Source organism: Heteronotia binoei, chromosome 21, assembly GCF_032191835.1.
Source record: "Heteronotia binoei isolate CCM8104 ecotype False Entrance Well chromosome 21, APGP_CSIRO_Hbin_v1, whole genome shotgun sequence".
Classification (NCBI taxonomy): Eukaryota; Metazoa; Chordata; class Lepidosauria; order Squamata; family Gekkonidae; genus Heteronotia; species Heteronotia binoei.
The window spans coordinates 152,306,040-152,333,690 of record NC_083243.1 but is presented as its reverse complement, the minus strand read 5'-3'; the positions used below and the strand labels follow the sequence as shown (position 1 = coordinate 152,333,690).

General features: G+C 40.1%; 1 protein-coding gene across 2 annotated transcripts in view; it reads left to right on the top strand.

The window, feature by feature from the left end:
* The first annotated feature begins 495 nt into the window (after positions 1–495).
* SERGEF (secretion regulating guanine nucleotide exchange factor) overlaps positions 496–27,651 on the top strand; it is a 145,197-nt gene continuing 118,041 nt past the window's right edge. The window contains exons 1-8 of one of the 2 annotated variants that reach the window (XM_060262304.1): positions 496–615; positions 1,514–1,652; positions 3,392–3,547; positions 4,251–4,345; positions 4,658–4,718; positions 6,938–7,051; positions 8,878–8,940; positions 11,259–11,417. In XM_060262304.1, coding sequence (XP_060118287.1) covers positions 571–615; positions 1,514–1,652; positions 3,392–3,547; positions 4,251–4,345; positions 4,658–4,718; positions 6,938–7,051; positions 8,878–8,940; positions 11,259–11,417 — 832 coding nt within the window. In that variant the 5' untranslated portion in view covers positions 496–570. The remainder of the gene's footprint in view (positions 616–1,513; positions 1,653–3,391; positions 3,548–4,250; positions 4,346–4,657; positions 4,719–6,937; positions 7,052–8,877; positions 8,941–11,258; positions 11,418–27,651) is intronic. The other variant, XM_060262305.1, reaches the window with a different exon arrangement.

Below are 27,651 nucleotides of genomic sequence, written 5' to 3'. Positions count from 1 at the left end.
CAGATCCAGCCCTCATAACAAATGAGTTCGACACCCCTGCTTTAAATTGATTTTAAATCTAGAAATGTTAGAGTATTTAGTAATGAAGTAAGTGCAATCTGTACATGTTGAGAAGTACTCTGTTACGAACACATCTCAGCTCTGAATTTCAGCAAGTTCACGCCCAACTAAAGGCAGGAGTTTAAACGATACCCTTCGTGCAGCCAACCGTTCGAGTCTGACTGTGCTTCACTCAGCATTAAGCCCGCACACTTTCCACAGCGCCCAGAAGGCATGCTCGCGCTTGACCGTCGGCAGAATATAAAAACTCCGCGGATAACACAAGCAAGACCTTCCGCGGCTCTTCGATATTTTCCACCTTCCGAAATTAAATGATAACGCCTGAAAAGGCGAAAAGCGCGCACAGTAACGCCCACAGCCCGTCAGCTAGTTTGCCGCCTCCCCCCTTTTACTTTCGCCCAACTAAAACAAGCACCATCGACGCTCTTTGCCGAGAAACGAGGAGGAAAGGGAGGCTCTCTTGTGCCAAATGGGAACTTCCGGAGGCGGTGCCTTGAGTTCAGCTTTGCTATGGATGGTGTGCGGAGAAATTCGACACAGACGCTGTTTGTTTGGGTAAGTTCCTGCGGTGGGCGGAAGCGGCTCTTGCCACTTTGGGAATGGAGGGAACGTGGTTAAGCGCGAAGCCCGGCGAAGGCCCCCCCCCCCCCATATGGTTTGTTTGGAGATAAAGATACACGTTTTGCAACTCCTCCAAACTGTTTCCATAAGCACAGCAAACACAGACCGGAAAACATTGCGCATAGTGGCTCCATACATCTTGCTGTTATAAACCCATCAACTAGAGAAAGGAGCAAGGGTGGGGTAGAAATCCCATCAGGAGTAGTAAGTCTCTGAATACTAGTGCTAGAAGGCAACATGTCCAGTTTATTGGACCTCTGGTTTGTCACTGTGTGCTGCACTAGACTACTAGTCTAATATTGTAGGGCTCTTATGGTTTAAGGAGCAGACAACATTCATACCAGTTACTCCCAGGTCACCAAGGTACTAATTAACACCTTGAATTAAACCTGCGAGCGATCAGCACAGACTATTTCTGCCCAAGTGTGATGTGTTGATAGCAATTGCAGCTATAACAGTGTTTTAATACATGAATGAACCTTAAGCATTCCCGTAATCAGTAAGAACTTGGAAGAGCTGGTGTATGGTAGATAAGAGTATTATTATAAAATCTAGGTAAATCTAGATTTGAATTCTTAGTGAGGAAGATGACTGGATCTTGGGCCTGGCATACATAGCCTAGTCTTGCTTCATGGAGTTTAATTGATAGTGTAATTGGATAAGTTTTGTGTAAACGTCCTGAGCTCTTTGACTACAAATGTGTTAATTAGAATTCAAAATACTAGCTGTTCATTGAAAAACAGTGCCAGATTTAGATGTGGAATCCTGGAATTAATGGGGCTAAACAGATAGCCCTCCCTCACTTTTTTTTTTTTTGCCTCTATGCTTACAGGGAGCCAACAGTTATGGACAGCTTGGTCTTGGCCATAAACAAGACGTGCTCCTACCTCAAGCCCTAAAGGAGTTTGCTGGCAGTAAAAAAACCCTCAGAAACGTTGCTGGTGGAGGAGGACATTCTGCAGTTATTACTGGTAACAAATCAGTTTACATGTTTTCCACACATCCTAAACCCTAGCTATTTTCAAACATTATTGGTAACCCTTGGTGTGATAATGCTATCCTTCTGTGTGATCTAAGGTTTTTAACTACTGCAGTTTTAAATTTTCTTTAGAGGAGGAGGATGGCATACTGTTTGGCTGATGAGCCTTTCAGTTTGTGTTTGCAAACAATGGCTACAGTTTAAAACTGATCCTGCAACATAGAACAAATGTCCCTTTTTAGATCTTAACATTCTGCCTTTGACATGATCTGATAATATTTTCCTTAGCGCCTGAAACGGCATTAATAAGGACTTTCTTGCCCACTCCCAACTGTTGCTAATAGAAGGTGTTCAAGAAGTTCTTCATTTTGGTTTTTGTAGTGATGCATGGCTACTTAATTAGAAGTTTTCTAGCCCTAGTCTTACATAAATGTGCGATTATTTCCCATTTATTACTATAACAATCCACTTTTACTGATGTACCTTGAAGTTCAATGTTGCTTTCTTTCTAGGAATTAGGGTGGCAGGAATTGCTGCTCACAGAATTCAGGACACTGATGCTCTAGTAGTTTATATACTTGTGACTGGTCACAGCATCTTCCAACTGCACTAGAAGTTTTGCAGGATACTAATTGGAAATCTGTTCTTCCTTAGATATTATGATGGAACAATACCCAATCTACATATAGTTATGAAAACTATATGCTATTTAATCCGATTTGATGAGTTGTGTTTTCTAGCACCAAGGTAGAAAAATACTCAGAATTAAAGGAAGAAAAAGAAACTGAAGAAAATATTCACAAAATAGAGGGGCAACTGGGATGGTACAGTCTCTAAATTTAAAAAAAATAAAACAAAAAAAATCCCAAAAGAATACAGGCATATAGGAAAGAGTTGAATTGATTATCATTAAGTACATAATAAAATAATTCAGTAGGGTTCACATGAAACTAATTCAGCTATATATAGTAGTCACATTGGAAGATTGTTGGATTTTTCCAGATGCAAGCATTTGGCTTTTGGGGTGCTTGGAACAGAAAAAGGCATCATGCCTCTTCAGGAAAGATGAAATATCTATGTATAAGCCTCAAGAAACAAATCTGCATTTACTGTGCAATAATTTTCATATGGAAAGGCTGATAGTCATGATTATATTTGCTGTGTTACTGTTAATGTTCTTTAGAAATAAAGAACATTAACAAGTAGCCTTGTTCATAAGTAAGAGCAAATGTATGTCTAATTTGTGTACAGTATACACTTATACGTATGTTAATTCTTATGTACTGCTGAAGATGCGACTGAAACCCCATATAAATCCTAGTTTAAGGCATGTCTGTGTGAGACATACACTGAAGATCAGATGTGTTCATGTAATACTGCACACAGTCTCTGCACATACATGTTCTGGGACTTCAGTCTATGGTGGCCTCTGCACCATAGTGCCTATACACTGCTAGTTGGAGATAAGATGTCTGTCATGTGGTGTTATTAATGTAATTCAAGTGTATGTAAGTGTATCTACATCAGTACATTCATTTTGCACTTGTGGGTCATAGAGGCTTCAGTAATTTCTTTGATGTACGGTACTTCCTTAGTGCAAATAGTGGAAGTTAGAGATGTACATTATTAGGATGAAAGTCTTTCTAGACTTTCTGGATGAATAGTGATTGTTGGATTGTCATATGTATATGATTATATCTTCTGTCTGTTGCATAACTGGTTATTTTGCAGATACCGGAGAACTATATTTTTGTGGCCAGAATAAGAATGGGCAGCTGGGACTTAATCATATAGAAGATGTGATACATTTTACATTATGCTCTTCTTTGTCTGGTTGTCCTGTAGCACAAGTTGCCTGTGGTTGGGATTTTACAATCATACTTACAGGTAAATCCATTATTCCAAGTCTAAAACAGATAGAGGAGGGAAGGCGGCATGGTACAGCCTGATCTTGTCAGATCTTGAAAGCTAAGCAGGATTGATACTTGCATGGAAGATCACCAAAAAATATTCTGCAGAGGAAAGTAATGAATCACCTCTGCTTCTTACTTTCCTCAAAAACCCCTTGCTGTGGTTGCCAGTCAGTTGTGAGTAGATGGCACTAGTGTATGTAAAACAGATACTATATGGAAGCAATAGGAACAAGTTCTACATTTTTTTCATGGCCTTCATAATTTCCAAAACCTTTTTAGCATACTGTGAGTGAAATCACAAGGATCTCGCTCTCACATACAAAGTTTTATTGGATGTTCAGTTAGGAACTGTTATATTGTAATGCAATGCTTAAGAAAATTAGTTGTGAGCTGGGACTTCTGATTCAGCCTTGTCCTCATTGTGTGGCCCAAGTGTCTTGGGCACACAATTGAACACAATTAGATGGCACAAGCAGGGAGCTTACAAAGGAGAGAGCATTGTTGGCTTATTTGTACTGTTTCTGATGGAAAATGAATTGTAGTACCATGAACATCTACGTGAGGTAGTCAATAAAGGCACCAACTGGTGTTAGAAGAAGTTACAACAACATGTGTGCGGTGTATATACATGCATGTGTCTTGATAGCACTGTTGTAATACACCACTCTGTCTTGCAGAAAGTGGCCATGTTTTATCTTGTGGATCTAATTCTTTTGGGCAACTGGGAGTTCCTCATACTCTAAGAGGATGTTCTGTCCCACAAAAGATTGAGGTAAAGTGCCTGAATATGTGTGTACTATACACTTTACTATGCTATGATGGTGCTCAGTAGAATTGGCTGTTGCAAGAGAAAGAGTCATTATTCAGGTGCAGAAATGAGAGGGCTCCTTCCTCCATACTCTTATCACTCTAGATCAATGATGCTGACTTTTTGGTTGTTTCTGTGCTCTCTATTTATTAATCAGTTTTGACAGTACTAGGAGAGAACATTTCAAATACAACCATGTTGCACCATACACATTTCTTTAAGGTTAGATAGGTTATTATAATATGTAAATGTTTTTCTTTTCCTCTCCTCCAATAGTCTTTAAAGGACAATGTGGTGAACATTGCAGCTGGACTCAGGCATGCACTTGCTGCCACAGGTAAGTTATGCAATTTTTAAATAAGGCTTTGTGTTTTTTTAAGATGAGGAACCAGTAAAAACATAAGCTAAGCAAGGCTGGCCTTGGCTAGTATTTGAATTGGTGCCATCCAGGGAATACCAGGGGTATGATGCAGACAATGGCAAACCACCTCTGTAACAACTCTTTGCCTTTAAAAAAAGCCACAAGTCTAGCTCACCACATAGTGGTGCATAATGCTAAAAGAGCTAGAACTTCTGGCAGCCAGGGAATCCTAGGAACTCCTGGCTATACCACTGCACTGTAGGAATGTCACACGACTCAAGGTTGATGTTCTCACACCAGTCTGTCCAGTCTGTGCTGCTCTTCTGACTGTCAGCGGCTGCGTTGCTTTATTTATATACATTATTCTTTACACAATCATTTACTAACAACGTGCAGAATGAAGCGACCAATGTTTACCTAAGCTTGTTACCTCAAATGTGGATTCCAGGAAGGAGGTGAAAGGGCAGAACATCCCAAGGCCCTCAGCATTCTTGCGTAGGGCAAAGTACAGGAAGGCTTAAACCTGCCTTCTATGTCTAGAGATGAAGTCAGGACAAGGTTGGCCAGGCCATTGCCCTCCCTTCACTGCACTGTCATACTATAATTATTTATTATTATTATTAGATCATTTAAAGGAAGGAACAAAGCATTTGAGAAAGAAGTCCCTAGTTATTTGTTGACAAACTAGTACTCCAATAATTTGGAAAGAAAACTCTCATTTATTATTATTGGCTGTTACCATATTTGATTTGGAGACAATTTTAAAGCCCAGTGATGGCCCTTTCAGCAGATATTAAAATATGCAAATATGCTGTAAATAGTTAGAGATTTATATGACTTTGACATAGAACCACCATAAACGGGTTGGGATAGCTGAAGTATATTTATACAACTTGAATTAAGGTAGCCTGACAACAGTAGAGCAATACTGTGCAGAGCTAAAGTGATACAGTGATTAAGCCAGTCCGTGATGTATAGTTTGCCACTCTGACACATACGATTGCTTTATTTGTTTGTATTGGACCTTATAGTGCAGTGTACAGAATTTTTACATGTGTTGAAAAAACTTAGTAATTAATATTTGGGTCTTTCACGTTACATTTTCTAGCCAGTGTTGTACAATTTTTACTTTATTATGCAAGGGACCCATATGTATTTTCTTCATCTTCGTGCTTCTGTGGTAGATACATCATATTTTTCTAGTGCTTGAAGCACAGTATTTTATAATTGAAAAACCATGGTTTCCAGCCTCACTAAGCTAATGTTACCTGTTAATAATTGTGAATTCTGTGTGATGTAGCTGTGTATTGCAGGAGTCTGCTTTATAGTGCCTGTTGATACCGTCAGTGATACTATCCTCTAACCCATTCCTGCATAATGTTGTGACCCATTTAAGGAGTTTTGTTTAATAGTATTTTAAAATAAATTACTTGAGGCTTAGAGTTCCCTGCTTTACCAACCCACTATGTAAGTTCCCAACCACTGAAAAGGAAGTGTGGCCTCTCCCCCTGAAATGAAGGGCCAACATTTTTTCCCCTTTTAAAACATTTATCCCCTGTCTTCTATTTTGGGATTTTTTAAAAAGCTAAGTTTTGTAGCTTGCAGCAAGCTGCTTTCTCACTAGTATGTGTGGGAATGAGATAATCATCCTCACCCGATAGGGATAAGCATGAGTGTATTGCTTAACTTGATCATTTAATTGTCTGAAGAAGTGCTTAAAGGCTTTGTCCCTTCTCTCAAAGGGAAAACAATGTGGATATTCCAATAACTTTGAAACTGTGCTGTTCTCTACAGACACAGATTTCAAAAGCCAAAGAGAGCCTTTGGTGGCTCTACCCAGTTACGGTGCCCTTCACTGTAATGGGATGTTAAGTCTGCATGGAATTGCAGCGGTGCTGTCTTGTGTATGAAATGACAAGAGAGAGTTTAAATGCTGAGCAATTGCCAGAGCTTTCTGTGATGCATAGTGAAAATGATCTGCTAACTGATTTTATTCGTGTTACTTTCATATGCCGCAGAAAAATGGGTATTTTATGCATCACACAGCACTTAGTCTGCTGCCAGGTGTCGATTAATCAGAGTTGTATCTATAATTTGTGTTAACATCTTGCAAGTATAAGCTGGTTTTGTCTATTAGCAAGTGAGTAGAGATGACATTAATTTTCAGTTTCTTTTTGCACCTATGTGTTTACAAGAAAATGGTTCAGTTTTTCAGTGGGGAACTGGTATGGTTTCTCATGCAAAGCGGGCACATCAAGAAAAAAGGATTCCATCCTTCTTGAGGGCAAAGGAACCTTGCAAAGTAACAGGTCAGTTTTCTAAAATATAATTTGCAGCTGTGCTTGTCATGCATTATGATTTGAAACATTCAAGCATAAGGACATTCTTATAGCAGCAAAAATATAAGTATCATTTTTAAAATTTCACTCTGGCTGAAGAAGATATTGGATTTATATCCCGCCCTCCACTCTGAAGAGTCTCAAAGCGGTTCACAATCTCCTTTACCTTCCTCCCCCACGACAGACACCCTGTAAGGTGGGTGGGGCTGGAGAGGGCTCTCACAGCAGCTGCCCTTTCAAGGACAACCTCTGCCAGAGCTATGGCTGACCCAAGCAGGTGCAAGTGGAGGAGTGGGGAATCAAACCTGTTCTCCCAGATAAGAGTCTGCACACTTAACCACTACACCAAACTGGCTCTCCTAATTGGCTCAGTTTATTAAACACTTGCAGTAAATATGAGGAATGTGATTCATAAATCAGCTTTGACAAATAATATTCAAGTCAAGTCAGCCTTTACTGGCATAAAGACAAACAATATTGTTTGAAAACTCTGACTGGGCATGGGATGATGTAAAATGTAACAGTGACGGCTTTGAGAGATTACTTGCCCCAAATAGCCAGAGCCTGTGTTATACTGTCAAGCTGGGAATGAGGACAAGTTTTGTTCCCAAGGAGATTCACCTACTAGCATAGATCTTTTTAGAAGGATGTTGAAAGTAAGTTTCTTCACAATGCATGAAATTACAGTAATTGATTCTCACATGCTGTAGGAAAGGTACCGGTACTTCCAATTTCATTAAGATGCTAACTTGACTAACAAGTGGAGTCAAGAAAGTACAAAAAAGCCTTTTCCAAATTACTTCTGGGTGTTGGTTGTACCAAGGCAGTTCACCTCAGCAGTTGCAAAATAACATTCAGGGCAATATGTAGGTTTCCTTTTCCCCTTTCCCCCCTCATTATTTGATCAGCAAAAGAATAAGCCAAACTACATGAATTTTGGATTTGTTGGAGGAATGTGTAGCAATTTCATTAGATCATCCCTGATCTCTGTTCTCTGTTCCTTTTGTGTTATACACTGCTAGGTTGAACATTCTTCAGTTTGTTCCTAGTTTTTTATATAGGAGCTGCAGGTGGTCTCTGGCATGTTAAATGAACAGGGAAAGTAATAACATGGGACAGCTGAAGCAGCTTCCTTTCCTACATTTATTTAATTTATTAAATAGAATTTCTAGCCTGCCCTTCCCTGAACTGCAGGGCTCTCGGTGGTTCACAACAATAAATAAACAATAAATTTAAACCCATTAAAACATAATACACAATACTAAAATGTATGCAGTATCAACTAATACACTAAAATAACTCAGAAGATGGTAATAAAACATGAGTTGACAGGTGCTCCCAAAAACTTTCAGTATGCATGCCCATAGATGAAAACCAGATACTGGGCAAATGGCAGAAAAGCTACAAAAAAAGTGCTAAGGTAAATAGCACAATGCCAGGTGGAGAAGGCTGATATAGTCAGATTTCCACCACCTCAACCGTAGGACTGGCAGAATATCTCCATTTTACAGGCCCTGTGGAATTGCAACAAGTCCCACAAGGCTTGTTCTCACTTGGGAGAGTGTTCCACCGGGCTGGAGCCAGAGCCAAAAAGGCTCTAGCTCTGGCTCTGGCTAAGCGGATCTCCTTTGGGCTGGGGGACCACCAGCAGATGTTGATCCATGGAGCATAAAGCTTTACGAGGGACAATCTTGCAACTGTGGCTTTTGTTAGTTCTCTGCTAATACAGCTTCACATGGTAGTATTCTGCAAAAGATCCTCTTCTGCTAGTCAGACATAATGGATTGTCTTTGTAGGTCTTGAAAACATCCAAATGAAGAATGTTACTTCAGGGTCATATCATGCTGCATCACTTACAGGTAGGTTCCTCTGAATATGGTCACCTGATGACCTTGCTTGCTGCTGGCTGCCTGGTCTTTCAACAGCATGTTATGACAAATTTTGTCAGGAGATGTGAAGTTTCTGTATCCTTTCCTTTAACATAAAGGTAATCAGCAAAGCCTGAATTTTTCCTTAAAGAAGAAGTGGTGTTGTTACACTGCAGACTTGATTTATGCCCCCCCCCCAAGAAAGTGATTGTTTCCTTTGTGTTTGAAGGGTTGCATCTGTGTGTATAGGGGTATGTGTGAAGAGATGGAAGTGGCATCTTTTTGTGAATGTACTACTTGTATTCAAGGAGGTTCTTCTGAACAAGAGAACCACCCCTCAAGTCTGAAGTCCCCCAGAAATAAATATAGTTTCTCTCGTTGGCATGTCAATCCATGATGCTGCTGTATGCTGCAAACATGAACAACACAAAGGCAGACAACAGAAGGCTGGCCGAGGGTGGCATCAAGCTGCCCTGGAAGTAAGCTGGCCAGAAAAGGAGCAACCGGGAGCCTCCAAATGGCCTGCAGCCTGCCCCTGGAACAGGGATGGGCTGCGTGCAGGGCTGGCCCGCCCACTAGGCAAATTAGGCATTTGCCTAGGGCATTGGAAGGGTGGGAGCGTCAAATTCGGCTCTCTTCTCCCCCTAGGCAAATGCCTCCTTTGTCTGTGCTCTGCGGTGCCTCCTCCCCCCCCTTCCCCACCATTTCAGTGCCTGGGAAGGGGCAATGGAACTGCGCTTCCTGGGATCTTTAAAGCCCCCCCTCCCGCTGATCAACTGATCGGTGGGTAAAACGGCGCTGGAGGCTCGTGGCTCCTATGCCAGCCCTCCAGCGTAATCATGATCACTGCAGGGTTGAGGGGGCAGCAGCAACAGGAAAGACAAGTGAGCTGCCAAAAGAGCGGCTGCTGCTGCCTTCTCCCCCTTTCTTCACCCACAATCCAGGAAGGAAGGGGGGAGAAGGCAGCAGTGGTCGCCGCTCTTTCGGCAGCTTGCTCATCCTTCCTGCTGCTACTGCCTCCTCAACCCTGCACTGATTGTGATCGCACAGAGGGCTGGCATAGGAGCTGCGAGACTCTGGTGCCGTTTTACCCGCCGATCCGCTGATTGTGGAGGGGGCTTTAAAGAGCCCGGGAAACATGGTGCTCAACCGCCCCTTCTCGGGCATTGAAATGGTGGGAAAGGGAGGGAGGAGGAGCCACAGAGGGGGGCGTCGGGGGCACTGCTGCAGAGAGGGGTGGCAAGTCTGCCTGGGGCACCATGTGCTATAGGGCTAGCCCTGACTATGTGTGCTCTGGATGAGCTTCCAGAGTGGTCGTGTGCCTCTTGGCCGCTTCCTGGGCACTTCCTGGCCATCCAGGTGGCCGGGGAATTGCCTCGGAGCCACCTCAGAATTTAGGCACCACTTTGTAAGTGGTGCCTTTCTGAGGTGGCCCCAGATGTGCTCTGTGGTAGGAACAGGCAAATGTGCACGTATGTACGTGCTTTTTTGATCCGCTTACCTCCTGCCCCTGGAGTGGCTGAAACTGCCTGTCTGTTATCACCCACAGTGAACTCTATTGATTGTCCTTTATCTTTGCTCAGACTTCATTACTTGCACGGTGCTGCAGGACTTAAAATGCAGCTATTCCTGCTTGCTGCAAAAGCCATGAACTTAATCTTTGAGGGATAGATTAATTCCTTGGCCAAATTTCTTATATCCCCCCTCCCTTCCAATTCACTGTGGAATTGGCTGGCTTTTCTTTTGCACTATAGCAGTACTTTGTCTTGAAGATCTCTTCTCTCAGAGATGAGTAGTTTGATTGCAAATGATGGTTACCAAGAAAGGTACATCAAGAAAATTGCTGTTTTCTTCTTAAGGCTGCTTCTGTCCCTTTCTGTAGTGCTAGCTTTCTTTATTTTCTTCTGTCCCTCTCTATAGTGCTCACTTCCTTTTTTGGGTTGCCAAATGCAATCACACTGTTTACTTGCCGTATTTTTTTTTGTGGGGGTGCTTGTCTCTGCCTACTCTATAATCTGCTTGCCCTCTTGTGGGTTCCAGATGCCTCCTGCTACCTGATCAGTATGTGTGAACTGTAATTTCCTATTCAACTGGGATACTTGCTCCTAACAAAATTTGTTAGAAGATGAGTACAGTTCCTGAAAACTTTATCTGTATTGAATGGAAAACTAAAAGAGTTTCCTATTAAAGCCAATTTACACAAAAACAAATAGCATTAATAACAAACAGTATGAGGATGAATGAAGTTCTTGAAGCAGATTCCAAAATATTACCGCTGTCTATTTGTTTTCCTAACTTTTTTTTTAAAGCTGAAGGAGAGCTATATGTTTGGGGGAGCAACAAACACAAGCAGCTAGTGAACGAAGATGATTTTCTTTTGAAACCTTGGAAGATAGAGCCTCACTATTTCTTGGGTGAAAAGGTTGGAAGAGTCTGCAGTGGATGGACACACATGGTGGTGCAAACAGGTAGGGCATGTGAAGATGGAAATTACATATAAAAATACCCACTTCTGTCCGGATGGCTTCTAAAAATGTGATGAAAGCTATCGTGTTTTAGTGTGGCAAATGGCTCCTGTTGCATGCTACATTACCTTTCCTTTGACACCAATGCAGTATCCTTGACTTTCCTACAGTTATAGGTTGGCAGAAAGACAATCATTTGTGCAGGATACTAGGCTTGCCAATCCCCAGGTCCCGGCAGGGGATCTCCCGGTTTTGCAGGCTCCTTCCCACCCCCAGTCAGCTGACCAGTGGGGGAAAGTCCCACCCCCCCAGTCCCCACCTGCCTTTTCACTTTAGAACTAGAGGAACCTTGGAAAGGCTTGCTTTCTGAATAGTGTGTCTGTGCCTTTAAATCTAGGACCCAGCCAGGCTGAATGGGGGTGAGTGAGCCGGTAGAACAAGACAGCTGCTCCTTGTTAGCTGTGAAGCTATAGCAGTGCAGACCCTCCATTTGTTTCACAATCCTTTTAGAAGTTTGCATAGTAAAGGAGGAACTAGAACCTTTGCTTTCCCTATGTTAGTCTGATGGAACTTGGAACTTCAGCAACTCGTAAGTAAATTGCCCCAGTGAGACCACATGAGTGTGGGATTGCAGACTGCTTATTTTGGCTGCTCTCTCTTACTCTTTGTCTCCCTGTGTGTGTGTGTGTGTGAGAGAGAGAGAGTGAGTGTTAGGGTTGCCAATCCCCAGGAGGGGGCAGGGGATCCCCCGGTTTGGAGGCCTCCCACCATCAGAAAACGGTGGGGGGAGGGAAATGTCTGTTGGACACTCCATTATTCCCTATGGAGATCAATTCCCATAGGGAATAATGGAGAATTGATCCACGGTTATCTGGGGCTCTGGGGGGCTTTTTTTTTTTTTGAGGCAGAGGCACCAAATCTTTGGCATAGCATCTGGTACCTCTCCTCAAAACACCCTCCAAGTTTCAAAAGGATTGGATTAGGGGGTCCAATTCTGTGAGCCTCCGAAGAAGGTGCCCCTATCATTCATTATTTTTCAATGGAGGGAAAGCATTTAAAAGGTGTGCAGTCCCTTTAAATGTGATAGCCAGAACTCCCTTTGGAGTTCAATTATGCTTGTCACAACCTTGCTCCTGGCTCCACCCCAATAATAATAATAATAATAATAATAATAATAATAATAATAATAATAATAATAATAATAATAATAATAATTTTATTTATATCCCGCCCTCCCCGCCAAAGCAGGCTCAGGGCGGCTAACAACATATCCATGTAATTATACAAAGGTTTAAAATCACATTAATCTTAAAAACATTCCGATTTAAAACAAATACAGATACATTTCAGGTGCTAATTCTGTTCATAAAATAATGGTGATAGAAGTCACCTAGCATCAGTTGCTCAGCCGGCAAAGGCCATCCTAAAAAGGGTGGTCTTGCAGGCCCTGCGGAACTGGTCAAGGCTCCGCTGGGCTCGCACTTCTTCCGGGAGCTGGTTCCATAGGTGTGGGGCTGTGATAGAGAAGGCCCGTGTGCGAGTATTTTGTAGTTTTGCCTCCTTTGGTCCGGGGATAGCCAGCTGGTTCTTCCCTGCTGACCTCAGTGCTCTCTGGGGTTCGTATGGGGAAAGACGGTCCCTCAGGTAGGCAGGTCCTCGGCTGGCTCCACCCCCAAGGTCCCCAGATATTTTTTGAATTGGACTTGGCAACCCTACAGGATACTAATGGTGTTGTTTTCATGTTCTAGTCCTCTAAGCATGTTTGTATTGTTACTAGAAAATGTGGAGACCTTGAAAAAGGTAGTAATAATGTGGAAGGCAATTTATCAACACAGACATAATAATATTATTGCTTCACTGTAGTTGCACATTAGAGAAGCAAATGGCTTGGTAAGATTATACAAAGTATAAAGAACTATATTAAATAGGTATTTTTTATTTCATTGTAGGTTAGAAGCTGGTGTTGTTACTGGGAATAGTTGCTTTCCATTTAAATTTCTGCCACCTTTGACAGATGCATGTAATATGTCTCTGAGCATAGGTTTCTGGTACTTTGAAGAATGTTGAAGGTGCCATGATCATTTGAGTTGGATGCAAAAGAAGCTATTTGCGAGCATTGCTGGATCTAGTTCCTAGCTGTGTTTGTTGTAGCAAACTAACATGGCTACCCTGTTATATATATTTGAATATGAAAGCTCTCTCAACTGGATTTTAAGTTGCCCAATTAAAAGCTTGCAGAAATGCAAAATCAGACTTGCAAGTTGCTACTAATATTTGGGTATCTCATTATAATAGGACTAGGACCTTCAGTGCTCCAGATGTAAATTAGATTACATAAGGATAGTATAGAACTAATTTAACTGAAGGCATTTCTGAATATAGCAGAAGGGTGGTGAAGAAAGGGAGACAGAACGGTCATCCTACAAAAGGTGAGTCACTCTTATTTCAGAACAAGTGCCATTTTTTTAACTGGTATGCCTGATAACAAAGGCAGCCTTAATTAAGGAAGTATATTTGCCTTGGTGTTCTTCTGAATAAATTCACTGAGCTATTTGTCATGTAGCATCAAATCAAATTACTGTTCAGCTGGGAAAAGAAATTCTCAATTCAGCTGAAGTTTTATTAGTTCTTTCCCTGCAGGTTGATATATGTATTTTAAAAATAACCTTTCAGTCTGCCTCCTAAGAAAAATCCAACTGAAATAGTAAAAAAGAAATCTTTCGCCATCCTGCCCTGGGAGAGCAAAATGGCATAGCATTGTGTCCTGGCCCCAAATATATTAGTGAATTTGAACTTACTTCTGTAACTGTACAGAAAAGTGCTTTATTTTAATTTTTGTGTTCAAATATTCTTGTAACAGAAATAAATTGGAAACTCTGTGCTGCATGCTAAATTCTTCTGAACAAGTGAGGATTCTTGATAAGATTCAATCCCCTGTTTGCTATTTTGAGCGTCTGAGAAATTATACTGAAGCACTTCTGGAATATCCAGCAGTAGCCTGCTGGTTTAAGTTATTGCTTCCAGGAAACTAATGTCAGTAGCGTATCAAATTGTCATATTTACTGGTGACATAAAACTGTTAGGAGTAGCTTAGAAGACATAAATAAAATTCAAACTGACATTAATATGCTGTAAAACAACACTGCAGCTAACCAAATACAGGATTGCCACTTTCTGGAAAGTCAGGGAAATGGAAATTGGTCAGGGAAAGTCAGGGGAATTGGTCTGAAGTAAGGGAAAGTCAGGGTAATCGTGATTAAAATATATTCAAGCAGTGGATTTTTGACTTGCTGCTGCAAGGGCATGTTCTGTTCTTGTAGCAACTGGAATAGAGAAGTAGCAGAATACATAAACAGGGGTGGCCAACGGTAGCTCTCCAGATGTTTTTTGCCTACAACTTCCATCAGCCCCAGCCAGCATGGCCAATGACGGGTTGATGGGAGTTGTAGGCAAAAAACACCTGGAGAGCTACCGTTGGCCACCCCTGGAATGCAAGTAAAACTGAATTATGCCCTTTCCCAGCTCCACCTTTTTCTCATCTCCATCCCCAGCAGCCAGCCTAATGTGTTTGTTGAGCTCTGTCCCTGCATGATTTAAAGGTCTGCCGGTAGCATTTGCAAAGCAAGGCTAGTTTAAACATTTAGCAATATACAAACTTTAAACATCTAACTGTTTTCATCCCTACCTGCTAGTACTGCTTTTAACTTACATATAAAGATAAGCATGTTTTGGGGTCACGCTTATGTATGGAATGGACATGTTGTCTCCTGCTAAACCCAGCACAGAGCTGCAAATGAGTTTTGCTGCTGTTGGATTTCACAGACAGCTAGCACTTTCTACTCTGCACCATGCAAAGTAAATTTTGCAAATGTGATTGCTTGTTCCTACTGGAGTTTACAGAATACTAGCTCTCTCACCCTCTTCCCTGACTTCTCCCGTGCATAAAGGTTGCAAATGAGGGTTGTGTGCTTCTCTAGATTGCAGAAACTCCACCTCCTTTCTTGTTGCTGATCTTCTTATTACACTTTCTGGAACCAGAAAGTAAAAGTGAAACTTTCCCAGCTTTGGAAAGTTCCTACTTGTTAGCATTCAGAGTTTACTTGAATTGAAGTTTCTGTCGGTGCAATTTTGGTGCAATTGCAAAACAGATGTTGCTGCAGTTAATGTTGAAATAAGCTGATATTCAGGGCTTTTTTTGAGCAGGAATGCACATGAACGCAATTCCTGCTGGCTTGGTATCAGGGGGTGTGGCCTAATATGCAAATGAATTCCTCTTGGGCTTTTTCTACCAAAAAAGCCCTGCTGATATTAAATCTCTTACTTTGACAAATAGTTTTGAACAGGGCTCTTTTTCTAGTAGGAGCTTCTCTGCATATTAGGCCACACCCCTCCAATGTAGCCAATCCTCCTGGAGCTTAGAGTAGGCCCTGTACTAAGAGCCCGCTAAGCTCACCTGCACAATGCAGGAAATTCACAAATACCTTCCCCTAAATTCACAGGATCCTCATTGCTTAAATATCCTTAAAGATTCCTGCCCTTTGAATTGTAGTAATGGCACAGCACCATGGAATTGTTTTAAAATTTTAATTGTATTAATGTTTTATAGATTTTATTGACTTATTGTTTTAAATCGTGTAAACAACTGTTGTAAGCCGCCCTGAGTCCGCTTGCGGAGAGGGCGGGATAAAAGTGTAATGTAAATAAAATAAAAATAAATAAATTGTACCCATGTCAACTTGGCTCAGTGGAACTCCTCCTGTCTGACACTCACTCTGATGTTTCAACTAAGATTGCCCGTTTCTGTTATGTTGCTCAGTTGGAAAGGAGGAAAATTGAGAATGTAAATCTTGGCTATGAGTTTTAACAATATGTGTAATAGTTGGCGTGAGGAACTCTGTGTAAGAGGTGATGGGTTTGTTTTTATGATTTTGTTTCTGTTTGTATTAAGCTGGTCGGATGACCGTGAATAAAGTACTACTACTAACTCCTACAATACCGGGTTACGGTACATGTTCCCTACAATAGGTTCCTTCTAGGGTTTTTGCCATAATTGGAACAAATGTGGCTTTTGAACCACATGTGTTCAAATGTTGCAGTAGTTCAATCTGAATGTAATGAAGGCATATATAACTATGTTCAGATGGATTCTCTTTGTGGCGAGCCCATAGCCGTGGGCTACTTTGCCAAGGGGAAAACTGGTTCTTTAGGGGAAAACATAACCTCATCCAAAACAGGTTATAAATCTAGTCCCAGAATAGCCTTATGTTTGACCACTTAAACTTCCACCTTGACCAGATTAAGTTGCAGAGAAACCAAGCTGGAAGCATATTGAGAGTACCTACTGCAAAACTCAAGATGACCTCAGCAATTTCATGTAGGTATTCAGTAGCATGGGGGTACATGATAGAACTCTAAAAGGGAACAGCAGTATACCTCCATCATCACCACCTGGACTTTGCCTTCTAGAAAAGACCAGAGCCACTGTAAAACAGTGTTCCCTGCTGCTGTTCTATCAGGCTGTCCAGAAAAATAGATAATATGAAAAGTTGCTGAAAGGTCCATAAGAACAGGAGGTTATTTTATCTGGTCCGCAGGCATCAATAATTTACCAAGATGTTTAAATAAATTTCTTTCTAAACCTGACCAGAAGTAAAATCAGAATATTCAGAAATCCTGAAATTAGGCTGCCACCATGAGTTTACTTTAAGTTAAAGTTAAGATTGATAGTTATTAACATCCATAAGTTCCTGAGATTCCTTTTAAAAAGTAGGATTTCATAACTGTTCCTTTAAAGACCTCTCTTCTAAGGAAACATTAACCACCTGGCCCCATTGGGTCAGTTCTCCATATCACAAATTTTAGCAGCTAGGCCAGGGGTGTCAAACAAGTGGTCCAGGGGCCGAATCAGGCCTACTGAGGGTCCTATCAGGTCCCAAAGCAATTGGCTGTCATCTGCACCCTTCTCCCTCTCTCTTGCTTCTTTCTGCATAACAGCTTGCTTTGCAAGGCTTGCTTGATTGCACAGGAACTACAGAGCAAAACCTCTATTTTCTCCATTGACTGAGGCTCCTCCCTTGGGGAGGAAGGGGAGGAGGGATAGCTTGCTTTTCCAGGCTCTCTCAGTCGCACAGCAGAGCTGCTGAGCCAAGCCTCTCTTCCTTCTATTGGCTGAAGCTCCTCCCCCTCCTCATCCCTTGGGGAAGGAAAGAAACAGCCAGAGCTTCTTTTGCTCAGTTCCCAAGGGAGAAATACAAAGAAAGCACCTTTATGACCAACAAGTGCTAATGTTTTAAGCATGTTCTAAGTCTTTTTTTTTTTAATTAATTAATTATTTGTCTTTGTCCTTTATAAAGTTTATATCTCTTCTACCTAATCTTAAATAGGTACATACATGGCCCAGTCCAACATAGCCCAGCTCAACATGGCCTGGCCCAACAAAGTCTCATTTATGTCAGATTCAGCCATCATGAGTTTGACACCGCTGAGCTAGGCTAATAGGTGTCACTTCTGTCCACATTGTCAGGCAGCACCAACTGAGAAATATCCAGAAAAATATGATGTGGGAATCTCAGAGATGTTAATTAGTACAGTTGTAGTCAGTTCATTTTTATTATGGTCAGCAGCCAGATCCAACTGACAAGAACATTATCAGATATACAGGTATTCAAGTGAAGCTCTAGTAAAAACAGAAATAGAAAATTTAACCAAAAAATCCAGATGCAATTACATAGTAGAAAGAGAATAAAATATAAAATTTCTTTGGAAGGGTTTCTTTTAGTTCCATGAACTAAATACTGGACTATTGTCTCTCCTTTGTGATTGGAAAGACTGCTTTTGAACTGTCTTCTGTTAATGTTTTTTTGCTACATGCTCTTTTCTATTTGAAGTTCTATGTGCAAGCTTTGTCAGAACACCATGACCTTTACATTACACTGTCTTGTTTAGTGGTTTTCTTATTTACACAGCTGTATGCTAAGATCCTGTAGTTTCGCTTTAAATCTATAAAGGCAACATATGAAGAGGTGGGGCCTCTGGCAGAGTATTTTTCTATTAGATGTTGAAAAATCAAACAATGTTCTATGGTTGATCTTTCTGCACTAAAGTGGTATAATGGTATAATGTCTTTGGTATAATGCAGGGGGTGTCGAACTCATTTGTTGGGTTTAAAACAATTTATTGTAATATATTGTAATAACATATCTTCATTTGTCATTAAATGTTGGTACACATATATAACATTTTCTCCACCTCCCCCTTTTGTGACACCCAGCAGTGCATGCCCTCTTATCAAACGTCCCCATATTATTATTTAATCTAGTTTGTTATAAGGTAATAAACTTTGTCTATTAGAAAATCTTTTTCTGAAAAACTCAAAAGGTTATAATCCATCTTCATTGTATTTCTTCTTAGTCATTGGGAAAAAGAAAAAAGGTTATAATCCAATAATCATGTCTTTTAAACTGTAATCCATACATCGCTTCTTTAAAGATTAACAATTGTCAAAGATCACCAAATGTCCTTTAACATTTGTTTTTCAGTGTGTTTTTGAAACTCCCCAGTCGCTTTTAAATTTCTCTAGATCTTGTTCTTTTAAGATTCTCGTAAGTTTGTCCATTTCATTCCAATGCATAACTTTCAGAGTCCATTCCCATACTTCTGGTATTTTGTCTTGTTTCCACATTTGCGCATATAATGTCGGTGCAGCTGAAAGTACCAAATTATTCTATCTTGCTTTTGAAATTTTTCCATTTGTAATCCCAGCAGGAAAATATCTGGTGTTTTCTTAATATTATATCACAACACTTTCGAGATCTCCTGCTGAATCATTTGCCAGGATTGCTTCGCCTTTTCAAAAGTCCACATATAGTAAAAAGATCCTTCACGGCATTTACATTTCCAGCATCTATCCAACAACTGATTGTTCATTTTTGCCAGTTTCTTAGGTGTCATATACCATCTGTATAGCATTTTGAAGCAATTCTCTTTAAGGTTATAACATGTAGAAATTTTCATAGAGTTCCTCCATAGGTATTCCCACGACTCCATCTGTATTTCTTTATTTATATTTATTGCCCATTTTATCATTTGCGATTTAACTACTTCATCTTCCGTAGACCATTTCAATAATAGTTTATATGTCCTTGAAATCAGCTTTTCACTTTCTCCAAATAGCATTCTCTTCAGTTCTGTTTGTTCTTGTCTTATTCCATAGTACTTAATATCCTGTCAAGCAAGCTCTTTATTTGTTGCAGTTGAAACCAGTTATATTTAAATTGTATTTCTTCAGCTGTTTTTAATGCCAACTTTTCCCCTTGGATCTTTAAAAGTTGTTTATATGTTAACCATTTCTCTTCTTTTATATCTGAATACAATTTTATTACTTCTGTTGGTATGATCCAAAGCGGTTTCCTTTCGTCACCATATATTTTGTATTTTGACCAGGTATTTAACAGATTGTTTCTGATATAGTGATGTGAGAAGAAACCATCCATCTTATTTTTCCCGTAGTACATGTAAGCATGCCATCCAAAGACATTTCCATGTCCTTCTAATGTCAATAACTTTCTATTTGATAATGTCATCCATTCCTGAATCCACACCAGGCAAACTGCATCATGATACAGCTTTAAATTAGGCAGTTGCAATCCACCTCTTTCTTTCTCATCAAACAGAATTTTCATTTTAATTCTTGGTTTTTTCCCAGCTCATACAAATTCTGAAAGTTTCCTTTGCCATCTATCAAATTGTTTATTGTCTTTCACTATTGGGATTGTTTGAAACAGGAACATAATTATCGGTAAATCATTCATCTTAATTGCAGAGATTCTACCCAGCATAGACAGGTTCAGTTTGTTCCATTTACTTATATCTCCATCAATCTTGCGCCAAAGTTTTTCATAATTGTTTTTATACAAATCAATATTTTTCATTGTTATTTCCACACCTAAATATTTTACCTTCGAGGTAATTTCACATTTTTGTTAATTGCTGTAGTTCTTCCTGTTTGCTCTTTATCATATTTTTACACAATTTTTCTTTATTTTTCTTTATTTATAAGCCTGCCAATTCTCCATATTCTTGTATATTACGAAGCAGCAATGGTGTTACATGAATGGGATTTTCATTTATAAACATTGCGTCTGTGACGGAAAGCAATGGGTTAACCATAAACTGAAGATGCACAGGGCTGCGTCAGGTGACCTGAGGGTGGGGGCAAAGTGCTCAGAGCTCTCAGGGAGGGAAAGTAGTGGGAGTGAGAGAAACTGCTGAGGCAGGGTTCAGTCAAGTTGGCTTCTGACAGAGAAGGTGCCTGTCAGAGAAGTCTGTCAGTGGGGACCTGACAGAGACTGAGAGGGTCAGTTCGAACCTACCAGAAGGGCTGAGAGAGCAGCTGATCCTGTGAAGGAGCTTGAGGCAGAGACGGGGAAGTCTTCCAGAGACTGCAAGCTCGACAAAACCAGCCAAGAGGGCTGTGTGTGTGTGAGTCAGTTAAGACCTGAACGGTCACAAACACCTAGAGACAACTCTGAAGATCTAGTGAGGTGGTTGAGGGAGTGGATGTGGGTCTGAGACACCAAGAGGGCTGAGAGGAGAGACTCCAGTCGAGGGGTGAGACTTGACACATCAATCCCAAGAGGCCAGACCTTGGCTAGAGGTGGAGAGTGAGTTATAGGAAACTGTGAACTGTGTAACTGTGAGAGACTCCAAGAAAGACTCAAAAGAAAAAGTGATTGTAAAGCCTGAAACAACTGAACAACGTATTAGCCTGTGTAAATATCTCCCATATCCCCAAGTTAAGAACTTTGCGTTATAATAAATCTGTGGTTTAAGTTAAAGTTCTCAAGAGCCTATATTTTGTGGGAAGAACAAACAAAGCTGCTGTGGTCCCATCAAATAAACAAGTAAAATACCCCGAAGAGACTTAAATAAAGAGATCCGGTGAGGCCGTGAGGCAGGCGCTGCTATAGCGTCATCTGCAAATGCTCTATATTTGTAAGGAAAACCTTTCATTTTTAGCCCCTCTATCTCTTTATCGTCTTGGATTTGAATTAACAAAACCTCTAAAGTCATTATAAATATCAGTGGAGATAGAGGGCAACCTTGTTTTGTTCCTTTATTTATTATCGTTTTTTCTGTTAAGTCTGCATTAATGTAGAGCCTTGCTGATTGTTCAGAATATATTGCCTTTACCGTTCTAGTGAAATTTTCTCCCAATCTCAATTTCTGCATCACTGCAAACATAAAGTCCCAATGCACATTATCAAATGCTTTCTCTGCGTCTGTAAAAAATAATGCTGCTTCTTTTTCAGGGTGTTTCTCATAATATTCAATAATATCTATAACTGTCCTTATGTTGTCTCTGATTTGTCTCTTGGGAAGAAACCCTGCTTGTTCTTCTTTAATAGAACTGTTCAAATGCTGTTTAAGGTGTTCTGCTAATATTCTTGCGTATATTTTATAGTCATTATTTAGTAATGAAATTGGTCTATAATTTTTCACATTTGTGGTGTCTCTGTCCTCTTTTGGTATCTAAGAAATTACTGCTTCTTTCCATGTACTGGGAACTTTCCCATCTAATCTTATAGTGTTCATCAATGTCTGAAGTTTTGGTAATAACGTCTCAGCGAGAACTTTATAAAATTTTGCTGTGAAGCTATCTGGACCAGGTGCTTTTCCTAATTTCATTAAGTTGATTGCCTCTTCTATTTCTCCTCTCTCAATTGGTTTATTCAACAAATTCTCCATGTTTTTTGTTAATGAGTTGACCTTAATATTCTGTAGATACTCATCAATTCTTTTTCTATCAACATTTTGGCTTTTAAACAGCTTGGCATAATATTTGTAAAATCCCCTTTTAATGCCTTCATGGTCAACAATGTCTTTTTTTCCAGATACAATTTTGTTAATTACTTTGTTCTCCCTTTTTTTTTCATTTGCCATGCAAGATATTTTCCGGGTTTATTCGCATCTTCAAAAGATTTCTGCTGTAGTCTTTTTAAATTCCATTCAAATTCTTTATTCAGCAAATGGCTCAGTTGGCTTTGTAGTATTATAATTTCTCTTATAAGCTTCTTTTTCCCAGGTCGTTTTTTAAGCTTGTTCTCTTTTTGGCTGATTTCTTTCTGAATGTCCATCATTTGTTTATTTTTGGCTCTTTTATCCTTGTTGTTCAATTTAATTAAAATGTCTTTATATGCATCCCACACAATTTGCAACTGGGTGTCTTCTTTTTCATTTATTTGGAAGAAGCATTTAGTTTCCTTTTCCAGAGAAACCACTATTTCCTGTTTATGTAGCAAATCCTCATTTATCCGCCATCTTAGAGTCTTTTTCCCTGATTTTGCAGACCATAATATTGGATTATGGTCTGCTCTTATTTTAGGAAGGATCTTTATTTTCTTCGTTAAAAGCCCAAGATCTTTGTGGCCCAAATCATGTCAGTTCTTGAAAAAGAGTTGTGCCTTGCCGAGAAGTAAGTATTATCATGTTCTTTGGGGTTTAATTCCCTTCATAGATCCTCTAAACTCTCTTGTTTTACAGTTCAAAGAATGATTTTGGTAGTTTCCCTTCGTTATTTTTTTCCCTAGTTCTGTCCAGAGTATTTTTCACTGTTCCATTAAAGTCTCCCATTATCATAATTTGATCGTGCACCACTTGGTCCAATTGTTGCATTATATCTTTAAAAAAAGAGTCTTTTGCTCCATTTGGAGCATATACTCCCAGAAACAAAGTTCTTTTATAATTCAGCGTCACTTCTACCGCAATATATCTGCCATCATCATATTTAAATATTAATTTTGGGTCAAGTTTTTGTTTGATATAAAATACTACACTTCTTTTTTTCTCCATGGCCAATGAAAAAAATTCCATATCAAGTTGTTTATTCCATAAAAAAATTTATTCCATAAAAATTTGATGTGTACTTGTAAACAAATTATGTTACATTTTTGTTTACCAATCCAATGAAAAGTTGCCCTTCTTTTTTGTGGTGAGTTGAGTCCATTTATATTCCAAGATATTAATTTGTAATCCATAATGGTTTTTATTCTTGATCTGGTTCCCCAAAGTCTTTATGCTCACTCAAAAAGTTTGTCATTTGTTGAATGGTTGTGATGGTAAATCTCCGTCCTTTGAATTCAAAACTCAGACCCTCTGGAAGTTCCCATCTATATCTTATTTCTTTTTCTCTCAACTTTTCTGTCAGCCTTTTGTAGTGTCTCCTGTCACTGATGACTTTCCTTGGCAGTTCTTTCATAATTCTTACTTTGCTGCCATCCACCTCTAGTGGGCTCTTAAATTGTTTACTAAGAATTCTTCCCACCATGTCCCTTGTCACAAATCTTACCACCACATCTCTTGGTAGTTTATTTTTTTTGCGTATTCCGAATTTACTATGTAAATCATAGTAATGATCAGTTTCTTCTGGGTCCTCTCCTAAAAATTCAGCAATAATTTTAATTATATATGTCCTTAGATCAGTAATAGTAGACTCAGGCACACCTCTTAGCCGTAGTTGGTTCTCCATAAATTTACAGTCAGCTAATAATGCTTTCTCCTGCAATTTTTGCATAGTGGAATCTGCATGGTCCATTCTCATATCTAGGTCTTTCGCCTTTTCTTCTACTTTTTGCAAAACTGCTTGTGAATCTTTTCTAAGATCTTCAATATCTTTTTTCAAATATTTTTTTCACATCTTCTGCACTTGTCTCAATGTCTCTTTTTAGCTCTGTTTTTGTTTCTCTAATTATGTTTGCCAATCTTGCTTCCATAGCATCCATTGCTACTTGCCATTCTGCTTTATCTGTCTCGTCTGGTTTAGATTTAGCCATTCCCTCTCTTTCAAGTGTCGAACTCATTTGTTATGAGGGCCAGCTCTGACATAAATGAGACCTTGTTGAGCTGGGTCATGTTGGGTTGGGCTAGGCCATGTGTGTACCTATTTAAGATTAGGTAGCAGAGATATAAATTTTATAAAGAACACAAACATATTTTTTTAAAAACTTAAAATATGCTTAAAACATTAACACTCATTGGTCTTAAAGGTGCTTTCTTTGTATTTCTCCCATGGGATCCAGGGAACTGAACAAAGGAAGCTCAGGCTCTTTCCTTCCTTCCTCAAGGGACTTGGGGGGGGGAGTCTCAGCCAATAGAAGGAAGAGAGGCTTGGCTCAGTAGCTCTGCTGTGCAATTGAGAGAGCCTGGCAAAGCAAGCTATTCCTCACCCCTTTCTCCCCAAGGGAGGAGCCTCAGTCAAGGGAGAAAACAGAGGTTTTGATCTGTAGCTCCTGTGCAATTGAGCAAGCCTTGCAAAGCAAGTTGTTATGCAGAAGAAAGCAAGATATAGGAGAAGAAAGCAGTTTGACAACTGGTTGCTCGGGGGCCTGATAGGAGCCCTCCGGGGGTCTGATTCAGCTCCCGAACTGCATGTTTTACACCCCTGGTATAATGTCTTCTTGTGCCATCCATATTTCCAATTTATCTAGTAAATGCCTTTTATATAATTTACTGATAATATTTAAAAGACTAATGGGCCTATAATTAGTAGGGTTAGTTTTTTAAACCTTTTTTATTGATAGGGACTACAATTGCAGTTCTCCATTGTTTAGGAATATGATCAGAATTATCAATATATCTAAATAATACCACTAAAAACTGTGCCCACTACTCCAAGTTTTCTTTCAAGGCTTCAGGTGGAATACCATCTGATCCTGGAGCCTTCCCATTTTTGAGTCTCGCAATGTGTCCTTTTATTCCCTGTGGGGTAACCGGAGGCCATGAGGGGAGAGTTTCCAAGGCTTCAGTAATGTTATCTTGGATATGGTCCTCATACAACTTCTGAAAGAAAGAGTACCATCTATCTGGAGAAATGTGTAGATTTAAAGGTGAGGAAAATTTAGGTTTTCTGTCATAAAAAAGCCTCCAGAAAAGGTAGAGGTTTTTTAGTACAGTTGTAATAAAGGTATTAGAGCAATTGTTCATTTTTTAAAATCTGCAGAATATAGCAAACTGGTTGTAATAAGTCATCAATCTATTAATTCAGTATATGTTGTTCCCCTCTGTTACCAGGAGGAAAAAAACACTTGGTAACAGTTTGCAGATATGGTGGAATAAAGGCTAACTTCCTTAGCTGTCATCACTTCCCTTGAGTAGGCTCTAAACTGTAGCTCTGTGCTATCATCTTTGGCATGATTTTCCCCCATCATTGCCTGTTGCTGTATCATTGCCTTCACCTACCCCTCATAAATATGTAGCTGCATAGGTTTTTCCTTGTAGGAGAAGGTGTTTATGAGCAGCTGTGTCTACTGCAGTGGTAATTTCCTCATTCCAGAAATGCACTACAGTTTCAACAGTAGGAAACTACCTAGGTCCCTAAGAACACTAGCTGAAACGATCATTCTCTGAGAAAGGACTCTTTTAATCAGGCTTCTACTCGTACAAAAGTTTTTGGGGTAAGTTGGTTTGTCCCCTCCTCTACTATTAGATTATTCTCATCGCATCCAGAGCATCCATTTGACTCTCATCGCATCCATTTGACTTAATGTAAGTGTTGGAGACAGATCTACAGATAGCATACAGATCTCGAGGCACCCCACAAAAGTGTGTATATCACCAGTATTTGGTGGGACTGGGAGTCCAATGTTCCCTCTAAGCTGCAAAGTCTTGTGAGCAAAAATTCTACTTTGTGAGCTACTGACATTAAAGTTATGAGCTACTGCATAAATTAGTTTTCTCTGGGACCATTTTTCCTGAGCTAAGACAAAAACGTGTGAGCTGGAGGCTAAAAATCTGTGAGCTAGCTCATTCTAACTCAGTTTAGAGGGAACACTGGCTGGGACCAACCCCTTTCTTTTATTTTACCTTGTGTGATGGTTGCTGCCCTTCTCACTTGTCTCGGCACTACCAAAGTAACCTGAGGACCAGTATTGCTAATCTAATGAAAAAGATCCCATGCTGAGGACTCCCCCTCCCCCCAGACAATTTTGAGTGTAGTCTAAACAGAATGTCATCATCTGTATAAATGATTTGGATGAAAGAGAGACTGCTTATTAAATTTCGGATAATACTAAATTGGGAGGGGTAAGAAATAGAGTCAGAATACGAAGATCTCAACAGGCTGGAAAACTGGGCTAAAACAAATAAAATTAATTTTAATGGGGATAAAATGTAAAATTCTGCATTAGGTAGGAAAAATCCAATGCATCATTATAGGATGGGAGAGACTTGGCAGTAGATTGTGTGAAAAGGATCTAGAGGTCTTTGTGAACCATACATTGAATGAGTCAGCAGTGTGATGTGGCAGCTAAAAAGGCAAATGCAACTTCTGGGCTGTATCAACATAGTGTCCAGATCAAGTGAAGTGATGGTATCACTTTGCTCTGGTTAGACCTCACTGAGAGTATTGTGTTCAGTATTGGACACCACAATTTAGGAAGGCTATAGACAAGCTGGATTGTGTCCAGAGAAGGGCAACAAAGATGGTGAGGGGTCTGGAGACCAAGTCCTATGTGGAAAGGTTGAAGGAACTGAGAGTTTTTAGCCTGGAGAGGAGATGACTGAGAGGTGATATGAGCACCATCTTCAAGTACTTGAAGGGCTGTCGTATAGAGGATGGTGTGGAGTAGTTTTCTGTTGCCCCAGAAGTTTGCACTAGAACCAACAGGTTGAAATTAAATCAAAAGAGTTTCCGACTCAACATTAGGAAGAACTTCCTGACAATTAGAGCGATTCCTCAGTGAAACAGGCTTCCTTGGGAGGTGATGGGCTCTCCCTCTTTGGAAGTTTTTAAATAGGCTAGATGGCCATCTGACAGCAATGCTGATTCTGTGAACTTATTTTCTTAATGGTGGCCCAGCTGTATTCCTGATTGTATGGTAGGGGAGGGCTGATATCTTGTGTGCATGGTACTGTTATGAGGGACTTAGAGCTCTGAAAAATGTTCTGCTGGATATGCTTACATCTCCAAGTGCTCTGGGTTCTCTCTCCAGATCATGTCCATTTCAAGAGAAGGCAACCCTAATACTGTAAAGTGAGTTATCTGTCTCCCTGTCAGTCAGTGTCAGTGACATTCTTTGGTGGAGCAAATTATATTTCTGGAGTGTAGATGTAGGCAGGGCTTTTTTTCTAGAAAATGCCCAGCCGGAACTCACATATTAGGCCACACCCCCTGACACATAGGGCTTTTTGTAGATAAAGCCCAGGAGGACCTCATTTGCATATTATGCCAGCCAGAACTGTG